The 15,299-nt window shown below is 46.0% G+C and overlaps 2 protein-coding genes across 2 annotated transcripts in view; one reads left to right on the forward strand and one right to left on the reverse strand.

Moving 5' to 3' along the window:
- Positions 1–350: 350 nt before the first annotated feature.
- Positions 351–8,001, reverse strand: LOC119953433 (60S ribosomal protein L37-like). Its single transcript, XM_038777710.1, has 4 exons — positions 7,885–8,001; positions 6,074–6,209; positions 4,486–4,570; positions 351–468 (listed from the first exon to the last, which is right to left on the reverse strand). Exons 1-4 carry the CDS (start codon positions 7,885–7,887, stop codon positions 399–401), a joined length of 294 nt encoding a protein of 97 aa, XP_038633638.1. The 5' UTR covers positions 7,888–8,001; the 3' UTR covers positions 351–398.
- Positions 8,002–12,064: 4,063 nt separating this feature from the next.
- The window catches only part of LOC119953226 (cysteine dioxygenase type 1-like), a 93,556-nt gene continuing 90,321 nt past the window's right edge, over positions 12,065–15,299 (forward strand). Inside the window, exon 1 of the mRNA XM_038777257.1 lies at positions 12,065–12,119. Within this exon, the coding sequence (XP_038633185.1) occupies positions 12,080–12,119 (40 nt within the window). The 5' untranslated portion in view covers positions 12,065–12,079. The remainder of the gene's footprint in view (positions 12,120–15,299) is intronic.

A 15,299-nucleotide genomic window follows, 5' to 3' on the forward strand; every position in this document is an offset into this window, starting at 1 on the left:
GGTAGGTGGATTGAACACGCTAAATTGCCCCTTAATTGGAAAAAATTAATTGGGTACTCTTAAATTTTTTTTTAATTTAATAAAATGTTTGAGGAATTCTTCGTCAGGGCGGCAGGGGTAGGAAATCTTGTACAAACTGCATATTTGTGTGTTGGGGAGTGTGTTCCCCGGACTGTTTATGTTTTGTAACCATTTGCATAAGTTTGGAATAAAATACATTAAAAAATATATATATTAATTCAGCTCCCGCAGTATATCACAGATGATACACTGATCATTCTTCAGAGTTGGCTAAACTTTTTTAGCTGATTTAGGAGTCTAGACACAAACCAAGCACAGGGAGGCAAGGAAATGTTTCCAAACCATAGCTTTATTTGTTGTGCAGATACACTGGTAGTTTATGCAGTGCTGGAGGAAGCCATTGCGGAACGTCTGGGCTTCGGGGTGGTCCCTTCACGGAATCCATTCCTGCAAACAAGACAACAGAGAAGAGGTTAGGGCAGCATAGCAATCAGTGGCAAAGGTCTAAAAAGAATGCAAGGTGAGCATGCCTTCCTGCAAGCACCAGAAATATCTCAATAAGCAGTGCTCTCAAATTCTCTCCATAGACGTATCATCCATTAATCATATTATTGCAACCCACAACATCATTTTACTCTTCTGCAGGAATCATTGTATTTGCAGCCTGTGACCAAATGCAGCTTAACTGTTCCTCATCCTTCCTCTCACAAGGTGACCATTCCCATTGGGTCCTGTTTCATGGATCCCAGCAGCCACCGTTAATGCATGAAATCCACTGACATTAGAGTATTTTCAGTCTCTTAAGTTTTTCTGTTACTACTTTTGAGTAAAGATTGCATAAATTTTCCTGCCACTAAGCAAACGACTACTGTTCTGACTGATTTGACAAACTTCACGAGTCACCTTTCCAAATTAAAAAAAAATCAAAGTAACGGACACAGGATAATCTACGGATAATACTTGTGTGGACGTGCTGAAGTCACTCATACCCGACTGTTAGCTCGAGTTAAAGCTCATGGAAATAATGACAGGCCAACCTTCTCACCAGGACAATAATTTGAGTGGCAGGTGATAGAGCAGAGATTGTTAGGTACTCAAATTGGTAGGATGTGACTATTGGTGCCCCGCAAGGATCTGTGCCAGTGTCTCACCATTCACCATCCTTATTAATGTCTTGGTTGATGAGTTGAAAGCTGCTAACCCTAGCTTGTTGATTACATAAACAGTATTGTAAGCAGTATCGATGGAAGCATAAAATAATAACGGTATTAATAGATTAAATGAATGGACAAAACTGCGGCAAATGAATCAGAATATAGGCAAATGTACGGTCATCTAATTTGAACCTAACATGGATAGAATGGGGCACATTCTAAATGATGAAAAGCTAAACACTGGAGGTCCAAAGAAATTTCCAGGTACATAGATCATTAAACTGCAAACAGAAAGTAATCAAAACTGCCAAAGGAATGCTGGCTTTTATGTCTAGGGGACGAGAATACAAGGTAGAAGTCATGTTCGCTATTCAAATCTCTGGTCAGATCACACCTGGAATATGGTGAACAGGTCTGGGCTGGGCACCACATCGTAGGTAGGAAATACTGGCTTTGGAGAGTGCAGGGTTGATTTAACAGAATTAGATACCTGGATCCCAAGGGTTATATTATGAGCAGATATTAAATAAACAAATATTTCTCAACTTTAGACAGTTATGGGGTGATTTGATCAAAGTCAAGGTACTGAGGGAAATAGATCAGAATAGTGTGAAACTATTTTCTTTGATAAAAAATTTTTTTTGGTAAAATTTAGAGTACCCAATTATTTTTTTCCAATTATGGGGCAATTTAGCATGGCCAGCCCACCTAACCTGCACATCTTTGGGTTGTGGAGGTGAGACCCACGCAGACACAGTGAGAATGTGCAAACTCCACACAGACAGTGACCCAGGGCCGAGATCGAACCGGGCCCTCAGCGCCACAGACAGCAGTGCTAACCTACTGTGCCACCGATGAGAAACTATTTGTACTGGTTGGGGAATCTAGCACAAGGTGACAGTCTAAAAATCAGAGCCAGGTCTTTCAGAAAAATCAATGGGTGGTAGAAAGTTGGTACTTTTGTCAGCAAACTGTAACAGATGCCAGATTAATTGTTACTTTTTAAATGGAAATTGACAGACTTTTGTTAATCAAAGACATTAAGGAATTTGGAGCAATGGCTGATTGATGCAGTTAGGTCACAGGTCAGCCATGGTTTCATTGAATAGCAAAAACAGCTCAAAAAGCTAAGTTGTCTGCTCCTTGTTCCCATGTTCCTGGACTAGGCCTATCTTCTTTTTCATTACAGGAATAAAATTATTTTTCCACCAATCCTCTGCCACCATTCCTTTTTCCAATTATTTATTTTATATTTCCATAACAGCACCTGCGCTGTCTCTTCCATAACAACTGAATATATGCAGATGCAATCCAGCTGGATTCATGCTGAAATTAACCCTTCCAATCAGTAGCCAAACTGTGGTATTAGTTTTTTTTATCTCCAAGCTCCATCACCTCTACTGCAGGAAGCCCTCAGCTCCCAGACTGTGCCAGGCTTTGCTATCTGCAAAGCAGCAGTTTGGAATTTAAACAAATTCATTCATGGGATGTGGGTGGTACCAGCTGGGCCAGCATTTGTTCCCCATCCCTAAGTGGCTTGCTTGGCCATTTCAGAGGGCATTTAGGAGGCAACCACATTGCTGTGGGTCTGGAGCCGCATGTAGGCCAGAATACATACGGACAGTAGATTTCCTTTCCTAAAAGGATATTAGTGAACCAGATGGTCTTCTACAACAATCGACGATGGTTTCATGGTCATCCTTAATTCCATTTTTTTATTGATTTCAAATTTCACCATCTGCTGCGGTGGGATTCGAACCCAGGCCCCCAAAGTATTACCCTGGGTCTCTACTAGTCCAGCAACAATTCCACTGTGCCACTGCCCAACAGGTGCTAAGCTCTTCCTTCTTTAAGCTACGGTAATACATATGAAAGTATACAAATCATAAAGGCTTTAAAATGGGACTACTTATAAAAAAGCCCACCTTGATTCAATTATCAGGGCAACATTAAGGACAGCACAGTAGCACAGTGGCTTCACAGCATCAGGGTCCCAGATTCGATTCCCCACTGGGTCACTGTCTGCGTGGAGTCTGCAAGTTCTTCCCGTGTTTGCATGAGTTTCCTCCGGGTGCTCCGGTTTCCTCCCACAGTACAAAGACGTGCAGGTTAGGTGGATTGGCCGTGCTAAATTGCCCTTAGTGCCCAAAAAGGTTAGGAGTTATTGGGTTATGGGGATAGGGTGGAAGTGAGGGCTTAAGTGGGTTGGTGCATCCTCAATAGGCTGAATGGCCTCCTTTTGCACTGTATGTTCTATCACTTACTTTCTAACTTGGTCACTTGAACACTAAACTGGGCTTCAATTTGTGCATGCTTATATTTTAATTTTATACTATAAACAGAACTATGGGCAATTAAGAGATGGCAAAGAATATCAAACCAAAACCAGAGCACCATCACTGACAGCAATTACCACATGCCACGTTTACAGTTCCCATTGTGAATGTTGATATAGGAATTTAGAATGGAAAAATTGACAAAATGTGACAACAGGGAGTAACATTTAAAAACAGGAAATGTACATGGGTTAAAATATATACCTACTGAGAGTTTCCAAACACCCAGTTTGCAATCATAACACACAATTTTAATCACAAATTTGTGCTACATTGCATTAGGCATTTAGATTCATCTTTGTCCCCCTGATCCAGCTCACTACCTGAACCAAATCATAAAGCAGTGTTGTGATACTTTCCTCCTGTTATATGGCCTTAAACAATATTCTAACGGCGGTATTGCAGTGAAATTGATGTCAAATGCACGTGCTCCAAACAGCATGCATCAGCAGCTGCCATATAGGCACATGTGCAACTGCACCTGCAACCTTTCAATCAGCAGCAGGAGTTGATGCGTATTTTACATATTTCTAGAATTCACATCAGTCCAACTTCCAGAAGTGTCCAAACTCATTTGACTTGGGTCACTGAAAATTCAGAGTGGGTTAGATTCAAACTAGATTTCAGAGAATAGTCAGTGCTTTAATCCAGCCACACCAAGATATCTCGCCCAATACTGCCCCTTCCCAGATGCACACCGCAACTAGAGACACACCCTACCCCCAACATCCCCTCTCCTGGATACAAACCGCTCCTCCCCAACACTTACCATTCAGGAAGTACACCCGCTCCAACACTAATTCCTCCCAGGGATATATCCCAACACAACTTTCTAATGGCCTGTTACAATTTTCTATCTTTCATTTTATGGCAAAGTAGACTTTTAATCTTCACACACAAACAGTAATCAAGCACATTTAATACTGCTTCCACGATCATTATGAGTTACTCCTCACTGTGACTACATCCCTTACCGGAATCGGCGATACACCACCTTCAGGTGCCTCATACGGCCTGTACCGGTTGTGTTCCTTCTTTTGGCCTTGGCACTCCAGTTATCTGCAGAAAAGACAGAAAGATCAGAACTTCCAGCTTTCAAAATAAACAGGTCCAGCCAACAGTGTTATTTAACCGGAGCAGGTGACCCAACCCACCAGGCCCACATAATCAAGGAGCAGTTCCAACCACCCAGCTTACTCCAAATGTTAAACAATTAAAAGCAGCAGAAACAGTGGTGACCAGGTACAAGTTAGACCTTTGAGATGCTGGGGGTTTTGCAGCAAAATGAGGGTTATCTTAATTGAAGTCTTCAAACTTCTGAAGGACTACAAGTCAAATAGTGGCTCACTGTTTACACTAGTCAAAGAAGCTGACACAAACTGAAGATAATTACAAAAAATATTTTTTTTTGTTGCAGATGTAGGTTAAGAACATGCATCTGTTGCTGCAGCAGAGTACATAACTTCCGTTAAAAAGTTGATTAGGTTGTCGATCGAATGACTGAGGGGCCAGATGTGAAATTAAACCGAATGATTCATTTGGAGAAAAATATCTGCATGATTTAATGGGCAAAATAATCCACCAATCACAAATATTTTATCAATTATGTCAAACATTTAATGTATCCTTGACTTCTGAAGCAACAAAGTCATTGGCAGGTCACTAATTTGAAACCACTCCCTTCTCACTTCTATCCTACACGTACACGGGGGCAGCACGGTGGTTCAGTGGCTAGCACTGCTGCCTCACACGCTGAGGTCCCAAGCTCGATCCCGACTCTGGGTCACTGTCCGTGTGGAGTTTGCACATTTCCCCCCCCCCCCCATGTTTGGGTGGGTTTCGCCCCCACAACCCAAAGATGTGCAGGGTAGGCAAATTGCCCCTTAATTGGAAAAAATTAATTCGTTGCTCTAAATTAAAAAAAAATAAAATCCTACATGTACACAGCTGTTCAAAAGATACCCGCCACCTACTGATCCTCAGCACAAACATCCAATTATATATAACAGGTGAAACAATATAGCGAACTTCAGCAATGGGACAATGGAGGACATCACAAGTGAACCAAATCCTTACGTTCAACCATACCATTTAACATAAACTTTTGATACAGTTCAATTAAGTGTATCCAGTTTGCATCAGCTTGTTAAAAATCTGTGAAAGCACTACACCCATTCACCAACCGCTCCGGACATAACGGGTGCATGTTGTAATTGGAATCAGTAACACCTTATAGCCCAAAGTAAACAGGGTGGTGTGACACAGCCAAGCAGCATGTTTTTAAACCAACGCAGGCTACTGCCCTTGTGACTCCCCCGAAACATGCATGTCAGAAGAGCAGGATATAAACAGCAGCAATTTACAAAGAACGAGCTAACCCTCAGTACCAGGGCTTATACACAAAGTAAGACCACTTTTACGCCATTGTGAGCATTGTACTAGAATGATACTCAAACAAGCATAAAAACCTCGAGGCAGGAAGATGACAAGTTTGCATCAAGAGTGTTAGGCCATTTGGCCCATGGTTAGTCACTCGGTTCTACTCAATGTGGAGATACTTACACTTCCTCTTTCTCTTGGCAGGGTAGGCACATTTACCACAGGTTGATTTCTGCAGGTGAAATGCTTTAGCCCCACATCGCCGGCAAAGAGTGTGGGTCTTGTTCCGCCTCTTACCAAATGACGATGTTCCCTTCGTCTGAAAAAGTAGAAGAATAAAGGCAATGAATCACCCCCGCTCTCAAAGTCCAAATTGTTCCCGAATTATACAATCTCAAGTTCTCCCATCCCTAGTCTCAGACTCCAGCATGAACAGCACAGGAACAAAGCGAGTGAGTCATTGATTACAAACTCCAGCCAAACACAGCTTTCCCATCACAGCTTCAACACTGCAGCACATTTAAGGTCCTGCTCCCTTGAATATACTGGTCAAACTGGGAATTATCATAGATTGGACAGCACAGACAGCCCATTCAACTTGATTTCTTCATGCCAGCGTATAAGCTCCTATAACGTTCTATTCCATCTAATCCTATTGGCATCAGTCTATCCCTTTCTGGCTTGTATAGCAATCGTAATTTTCCCTGAAACGCATCAATGCTCCAAATGCAGTGATATTAGTCCAGCAAACTACTTTCTGATTAAAACAGAAAATGTGGAGAATCCGGGGCGGGGGGGGGGGCCACGACAATACAAGAGCACACCTGGGTGACGTCAAAGAATCCCTGGTATGTTTTAATACCAGGAGCCATATGTAAATAGTAAAAAAAACAGCATGGTTGTGATAATCAATTACGGGGGGGCCTAATGTTAACATGCCTCAAATCTGTATATGTTCCCTATATATTTAGACGGGATCACTATGTTCCCCTGTTTGTATTGTGTTTTCTTTGGATTGTTTGTTCTCTTTTCTTTTTATTTAAATCTTATTTCTGCAACGTTGCTTCAAATTAAATGCAAAACGAATAAAAACATATTTAGAAAAATTGTTGGAAATATTCAGAAATCCAGGCAACATCTATGCAGTCAAATGAAAGATGTTCATCGGAATCACTTTATTTTGGTGCTGTGCATAGATCATCTGCTTCATTTTAAACTGACAACCATAGTCTGACTCTGCATCTTTGGGCACCGTAAATATGACTGAATTCATGTCAGCCATTCATTTTTGCTAACCAACTAATTTTGATGGTGTTTGGTGTATAACTATTTTAATTTTATAACAAAGACTTGGGCCAGAGGGGTGACGGGTGGGTCAATTTATTTATCTTTGTAAAAACAATTTGTACATCACTTATCAGAAATGGTCGGACAAGGAGTGGCATGTGGCACAGTGGTTAGCACTGGGACTACCTGGTTAAAACCGAGTAGTCCCAGCATTTCGTGTTTTCCCTTGGGATAGTGATGTCAGGCTGCAATGTACTACCATGGGAAAAGACAAGTTTAATCATGAGTGGAACTACTGTGGAATTGGCAGCTGAGGGACAGGCAGTGGGAGCAGAGTAAACCTGCCCCAGGACACTGAGTCTTGGGAGGGAACACTGCCTGGGGCAACTAGAATCATTCACCAACAGCATAACCCAGGAAAGGGGCACAAAACGAACATCATCATCGCTCATTACTGCCTGCTAGGTTGGGTCTAGGCCCAACCTGAGTCCCCGGGGCTCGAGTGTCAGCTGCAGTAACCGGGTGGCTGACGCTGACATCGCTCTCCTAACTTAATTTTCAGCCCCCTGCCCCCCCGGAATATCGGTGAGGTACAATGGCTGAATTAGTGCCGCGTCAATCCCCAGTGGCGGCCTGGTGTTCACGGCCCAGCCGGGGTGGATGGACACGGATTCCCCTCTCAGGTCCATCTTCGCTGCCTCACTCACCATTTTCACTGCGCGCCGGAGAGACCGGAAGTGGGCCCTCTCTCCCTTCTTATACCTTGACACCGGAACTAGTTCATTTCTATTGTTAACCTTTGCTGAATTCCGGTTTCAAATCTGGCACAACCCGACAGTGAACGATAGTTCCTACCTATTCATTTTTCTGACTGAAATTCGTCGGGTTTTGCAAGTGTGGTTGGCCTTGCAGAATAATTTTTAATACACGAGAGATAGGATTGGAAACTTCAAAATGCACCAAATGCAACACTTGTTTCTGAATTGTTAAATTTCTGATTTCCGCAGTTGAGATGAAAGGTCAGCGACCCGAAAAGCATTAATTTTTTTCTCTGACAGATGCTGCCTGAATTTATTGCATTTTCTCTTTTTATTTTTGTCCTAAATCCAGCAAATGTGCGTAATATCATGAAATTATGGATCAGAGCTAGGAGGAGGCCATTCGGCCCATCTTGCCCATGCCAGCTCATCGAAAGACCTGGGGCGGGATTCTCCGGGGCCCCAGCGGTGCGCTGTTCACTGGCGATGGGATTCTCTTCTCCCGCCCCTTGTCAATGGGATTTTCCATTGAAGCCACCCCACGCAGCAGGGAAATCCGCTCTGCCAAAGAGAATCCCACGCACGGAGAATTTGGTCCCTGTTCCGTTAATCATTCCTCTGTTCATTTCCCTCAGTCCTGCAAATGTTTTGCACTTCAAACATTTAACCAATCACTTTTGAAGGTTAGCCTTGTGTCGGCTTCCATCGCCCTTTCAAGCGGCGCATTCCAGGCCATAACAACTGGCTGAGTTGAAAAATCTCATCACACCTCTGGTTGTGTTCCCAATTGCCTTAATATGACACTCTTTGATTACCAACATTTTTGCCACTAGTAATAGTTTCCCTTAATCATTCTATCATATTCTAAATGGAGCATAACTTCCTGACTCACCAGGGTAAGATTTTTTGGGGGGGTGGGTTGCCTCAATGGGCAACTCTTGGAAGTTCCCACCTGGATTTATTTCTAGACAATTGCGTTAGGCTGCTAACCACACAAGAACATGATTTTAATCGCTAACCTTGGATGGTTCTGTAACTTTTACTCTCATAGTTAGGTGAAAAAAAAAGACTAAATTTAGAGTAACTATTTTAACTATTTGGGCAGCACGGTAGCATTGTGGATAGCACAAATGCTTCACAGCTCCAGGGTCCCAGGTTCGATCCCCGGCTTGGGTCACTGTCTGTGTGGAGTCTGCACGTTCTCCCCGTGTGTGCGTGGGTTTCCTCCGGGTGCTCCGGTTTCCTCCCACAGTCCAAAGATGTGCAGGTTAGGTGAATTGGCCATGATAAATTGCCTTCAGGGTCCAAATTGCCCTTAGTGTTAGGTGGGGTTACTGGGTTATGGGGATAGGGTGGAGGTATGGGCTTGGGTAGGGTGCTCTTTCCAAGAGCCGGTGCAGACTCGATGGGCCGAATGGCCTCCTTCTGCACTGTAAATTCTATGAAACACCCAGATCAGGCCCCAGATGGGACCCAACACCCCAACTCCCCAGGGAACACCCCCCTCAAAATCAACCTCCCCCAAAACCAGGAACTCCACCTCCCACACCAGGCAGACCCCACAACATCAACCCCCCCCAAAACCAGGAAACCCCCCACAAAACCAGGAACCCTCCCCTTAAAACCAGACAGGCCCCAAACATCAACCCCCCCCAAACCTGGAACCCCACCTCACAAACCAGGCATACATCCCAACATCAACCCACCCCATCAAGGTACCCCACCACCCAAAACTACGCCCCCCAACATCCAGCCCCCGCAAACCAGGCACCCCCACCTCCCAAACCAGGTACCGCCCCCCCACCCACATCAACCTGAGAAAACCAGGCACGCACCCCCCCCCACATCAACTCCCCAAAGCCAGGCACCGCCCCCCCACATCCACCCCCGAAAAACAGGCCCCCACCCACATCAACCCCCCAAAACCAGCCCCCCCCCCAACATCCACCCCCAAAAACCAGGCACCCCCCAACATCCACCCCCAAAAACCAGGCACCCCCCAACATCCACCCCCAAAAACCAGGCACCCCCCAACATCCACCCCCAAAAACCAGGCACCCCCCCAACATCAACCCCACAAAACTAGGTACCGCCCGCCCAACATCAACCCTACAAAACTAGGTACTGCCCCCCCCAACATCCAACCCCGAAAACCAGGCATTGCCCCCCCACACCAACCCCCAAAAACCAAGCACCGCCCCCCCCACTTTAACCCCCAAAAACCAGGCACCGCCCCCCCCCCCCCCCACATCCACCCCCGAAAACCAGGCATCACCCCCCCCCAACATCAACTCCACAAAACCAGGCACCGCCCGCCCAACATAGGACCTGCCAGGCCGGCAACCCGCCCCGAACCCAACATTGAACACGCTCCAAACCAGACTTGCCCCCCCAACATTGACCCCTCCCCAATCAGGCTCCCCCACCCTGCCAATCAAGCATCCTCCAATCAAGCACCCCACACTCCCTGATCCAAGCACCTCCCCCATCAACCCCCCCACCAAGCACTACCCCCCATTAACCTCCCCGACCAAGCTCTACCCCCCATCAACCCCCCCACCAAGCACTACCCCCCATTAACCTCCCCGACCAAACACTACCCCCATCAACCCCTCCGACCAAGCACAACCCCCTCATCAACACCCCTGACCAAGCACAACACCCCCGACCAAGCACAACACCCCATCAACACCCCCGACCAAGCACAACCCCCCCATCAACCCCCTGACCAAGCATCCACCAATCAAGCACCCCACACTCCCCGAACCAAGCCCTACCACCCTCATCAACCCCCCCCCCCACACCAAGCACCACTTCCCCATCAACACATCAACATCCCCCCCCACCAAGCACCACTTCCCCATCAACCTTGCCAACCCACCACCATCCCCCCCAAAGAACCCCCCAACATTTACTCCCCCCAAACAGACAACTCCCTCAGCATAGACATCCCCCATCCAACTAGGCACCCTCCCCCCACCCCCAAAATCGACCAACCCCCCCCCCCCCCCCGGGCCATGCACGCCCCAACCATTGACCCCCCCCCCAGACATGCCCCCAATATTGTCCCCCCCCCCAGACCAGGCACAGCCCCAACAGTGACCCCCCCCCAATGCAAAGCAACACCCCTCACCAACATCAACACGCCGGAGCAGGCACCACCGCTCAAACCAGCATCCTCCTTTGAACTAGGCACCCCCAATAACATGGACCCCCTCAGATCAGACACCCCCACCAGACACCGCATCCCCCCCCCTCACAAGACACCACCACCCGCCAACAAAGCACCACAGTTCCCCCCACAAGGCAGCACCCCTCCAAAAAGGCAATTTCCCTAAACAGGCCCCACCCCGTGCCATCGACACCCCCCCCCCCCAGTCAGGCTCCTGCCCCCAATCAGGCACCACTCCCCCCATTATCGAGCTCTCAACGAACCAGGCACCTTCCCCCGCAAATAGGCACACCCCCGTCATCAAGCACCTCCCCAACCAAGCATCCCCCCACACCGCAACCAAGTACCCCTCCACAACCAAGCACCCTGACCCCAACCAAGCACCCCCTAACTTGCTCCCACAGTCAACCCCAACAGTAACCCCTAAATCAAGCACCTCACCCCCGCCCCCCCCCCCCCCCCCCCCCCCCCCCCCCCCCCCCCCCCGGTAATTAAACAGCCTTCTCAACTTCACTTGCATCCTTCAAAGATTACTTCCTCCACCGTCCAATTGAATTCTATCATCGCGTTCATATTTCCTCTTCCTGTTCTTCCTTTCAAAATGAATCACTTCCCACTGCTCCATATTAAATCTAACCTGTCCTGTGTGTACACATTTTCAGTCTATGCCCTCCTGAAGTCTGGTGCTATCTTTCTAACCGTTTGCTACATTTCTTAGTAACGGAACATTGCCTGTTACAATATAAGTGACTAATAACAACAACTTATATTTATCAAGCACATTCAACAAAGTAACATGTCTCAAGGTCTTCACAGAAATCTGAAGCCATGTGGATTTCCGGACACACAGAGAGTTCGAGGAAATGTCTTGAAGGAGGAGAAAAAGCTCGAGCAGTCAGGTTTAGGGAAGAAATGCAGAATTGTAAATCTTTGCGACTGAAAGCACGGCCACCAATGGTGGAATAAGAAGAGATGCTAAAGAGACCAGGATTACTGGAGGACAGTTATCTAGGTAGGTTGTGGGGTTGGAAATTGTTATAGTGACAGAGAAGGGGAAGATCTGAAAACAACTGTGAGAATTGTAGGTAATAACCTATTTTTACATATGTGCACATAAATCTCCTGCCAACCTTCTTTATCAAGCTCCATCAAAATATCTTTCTAATCCTTTCTCCCTCATCTACCTCCCCCTTAAATATACCTGTGCTAATTGCCTCAACTATTCCCAGTGTTTTCAAGCTCCACATTCTAACCACTCTATTTGGTTAAGTTAGTTGAGTAGTTTTTCCTGACATCTTTATTGGAGTAACTGTAGTATTTTGCTTTAATTTTAGTCTTTATTGGAGTGATGAGTGACTATCTATCGACTGTCCCTACTTTTAAACTCACCACACGTGAGACATTTTCTCTGCATCACTGCTATTAAACTCCTTTCTAATCTTAAAGACCTCTATCTGGGTGGCGGCATGGTGGTGCAGTGGCTAGCACTGCTGCCTCACGGCGGCGAAGACCTGGGTTCAATCTCAGCCCCGAGTCACTGTCCGTGTGGAGTTTGCACATTCCCCCTGTGTCTGCGTGGGTCTCACCCCTACAACCCAAAGGTGTGCAGAGTAGATGGATTGGCCATGTTAAATTGCCCCTAAATTGGAAAAAGAGAATTGGGTATTCTAAATTTATTTTTTAAAAGACTCTACCTGGTCAACTCAGCTTTTGATTTGAATCAAGCCCCAGATTGTTCAATTTTACCTAGTTTTGGGGCATGATTTAAGAAAAAAGCAGAATCCCGTTTGGGGCAGGTTTAGCAGGGCATTCACCGACACTTGTAGCACCGGGAACAACCCAGTAATTGAACCAGACTCTTGCAGGCCTCGGCAGGGCCCACTTTTCTTGATTTCCTGCAGTGAAAAGCTCCACTCTCTCCATTCCCAACATGACCCCCGAACCCTCCCTACTGCCCCAAAGTACCATTTGGGGGGTCCTTGAGCCCCCCCCCCCCTCCCCCACTCTGCAACCCACCCTCGTAAGGGTAGGTCAGTCCCGGGCCCAATTCCTGGTGCGGGCAAAATGCCACCTTGGCAATAACAGCCTTGATGAGACCATCAATTCACGCGACACATGGTTAGAAGTGAACAGTGGTTTTAATCGTCTTACGACAGAGCCTGCTTGTGACAAGATGAACTCCAGATGAACTAGCAGGCAGGCTCTCAGCATCAACCTTTATACTTCCGGTTAAGGCTTTTAAGTCTCTGAGGAATTCTTCTAGCGATTCTGTAGGGCGCTGGCGGCGAGTAGTAAAAACGTGGTGCGCGTAGACCTCATTGATAGGCCTCACGTACATTCTATCGAGTAGGGCCAGGGCCTCTGTATATGAGCCGGTACAGTTTAGCTGAGTAGATATACGATGACTCACCCTCGCGTGCAGTAGACTGAGTTTCTGCTCCTCTGTCGTTTCTGGGGTGCTTGCTTCAGCCAGGTAGGCCTTAAAACATCGGAGCCAGTGCGAAAAGATGTCTTTCGCCTCTGCATCCTGCGGGTCGAGTTCCAGTCGATTAGGCTTGAGGGCTGATTCCATGGTCATTCCTTACTGTTTCTTAAGACGATTAAATTGATGAGACCATCAATTCACGCGACACGTGGTTAGAAGTGAACAGTGGTTTTAATCGTCTTACAACAGAGCCTGCCTATGACAAGATGAACTCCAGATGAACTGGCAGGCAGGCTCTCAGCATCAACCTTTATACTTCCGGTTAAGGGGAGGAGCCATGGGTGGAGCCAAGGGTGGAGCCCAGTACAAACTCCCGTACACTCCCAGTGCATCTCCCCCTAGTGGCAGAGCAGCGCAACTGCTCGTGTGCCAAGCTTACCGAGACATAGTACATGTGTAATACAGTGTGAATTACGCTACTGTGATTCACCACAAGCCTGTACGGCCGTTAGATCATGTTCATAACCTCTCTCTGTCTCACCCCAGAATGAATGTTAAGTGAGGATGGAATCAGCAGACCTGTATTGTTCTTCATGATGGAGAAGTCGCCAACACTCGGTGCCCTGATTCACATGCGATCAAAGTGGAGTTGGGTTATTCCTGGATGTCAGTGGAATTGTATCCCAGCAGGAAGAGAGAACATTTTACCTTTATCTTCCATACTTTACTGAATAGTGTTCAATATATTAATGATGGGTGGATGTATTGGAGCGGAGGGTAATTAGCATAGGGTTCTTGAGTATTCCATTGTAGGATAAAAAAGCTAACATTAAAAGAATAAAGAAAACCAGTCAGCAGATCAAAGGTGACATGACTGAGGATTATCACCTGCAATGCTGTGTTGTTAAATTCAATTTGAATCCGCCAGAATCCTGCTCCCAGTCACATACCTCTTCAAACAAGTTCGGGGTGCGATCTATCGATGCAAAGAGACTGGTACTCTCGCGAGATCTATTTTAAAAAAATACATTTCATTCAGGCATTTTCATAAAAACAAACCAAAGCAGAAGAAAAATCTTACAACATTATAAATAACCAATTTCCACATCCCCTCCTGCTCCCCACCATTGCCTCCATCTCCCATCCTGCCATCCACATTTTAACCCCCTTGCCCCCCTCACCCCCTTTGCAGACCCCACAATCATCGTTAAAGCTTTTATCTACTTACCACTTAGTAGCATCGATGTCCTGGGTCCTGCATTGCTAAGTAAGTAAAGTAGACTTTAGGAATAAACCACTTTTTCATTTCAGGTTAAGTTAAGTTATTTTATTATTATATATATATTTTAAAGCTGTAAACACTTTCTTTACAGAAAGGTAAAACAATCTTGCTTCTGGATCCTTTCTGTTGGTTGAAGGGGCCTTCAGGCCCACCTTGACAATCAATCTTCTTTATAATCTGGTCTCCTTTACACCCCATCTTGACATTTGAAACATAACTATATCATTTGGCTAATTGTCCCCCCATCCAATTGTACTAACATATATCCCCGATCTTTGTCATTTGTATGCATGTATTTCAATTTTAAATTGTGCACCAAAATCAATTTGTAAATGTATCCATATCTCAGACCAGTGTCAATAAGAGTCTTTTTTCTTCCTCATGTCCAATTACCGTGAAACATAGCCATAGCCGCTCAGGAAGGTAACACAATCGCTTTCCGTGTGTTCCACTACCTCCAAAGCATTTTACTTCCTTGGGATAGC

Source organism: Scyliorhinus canicula, chromosome 18, assembly GCF_902713615.1.
Source record: "Scyliorhinus canicula chromosome 18, sScyCan1.1, whole genome shotgun sequence".
NCBI classification, from domain to species: Eukaryota; Metazoa; Chordata; class Chondrichthyes; order Carcharhiniformes; family Scyliorhinidae; genus Scyliorhinus; species Scyliorhinus canicula.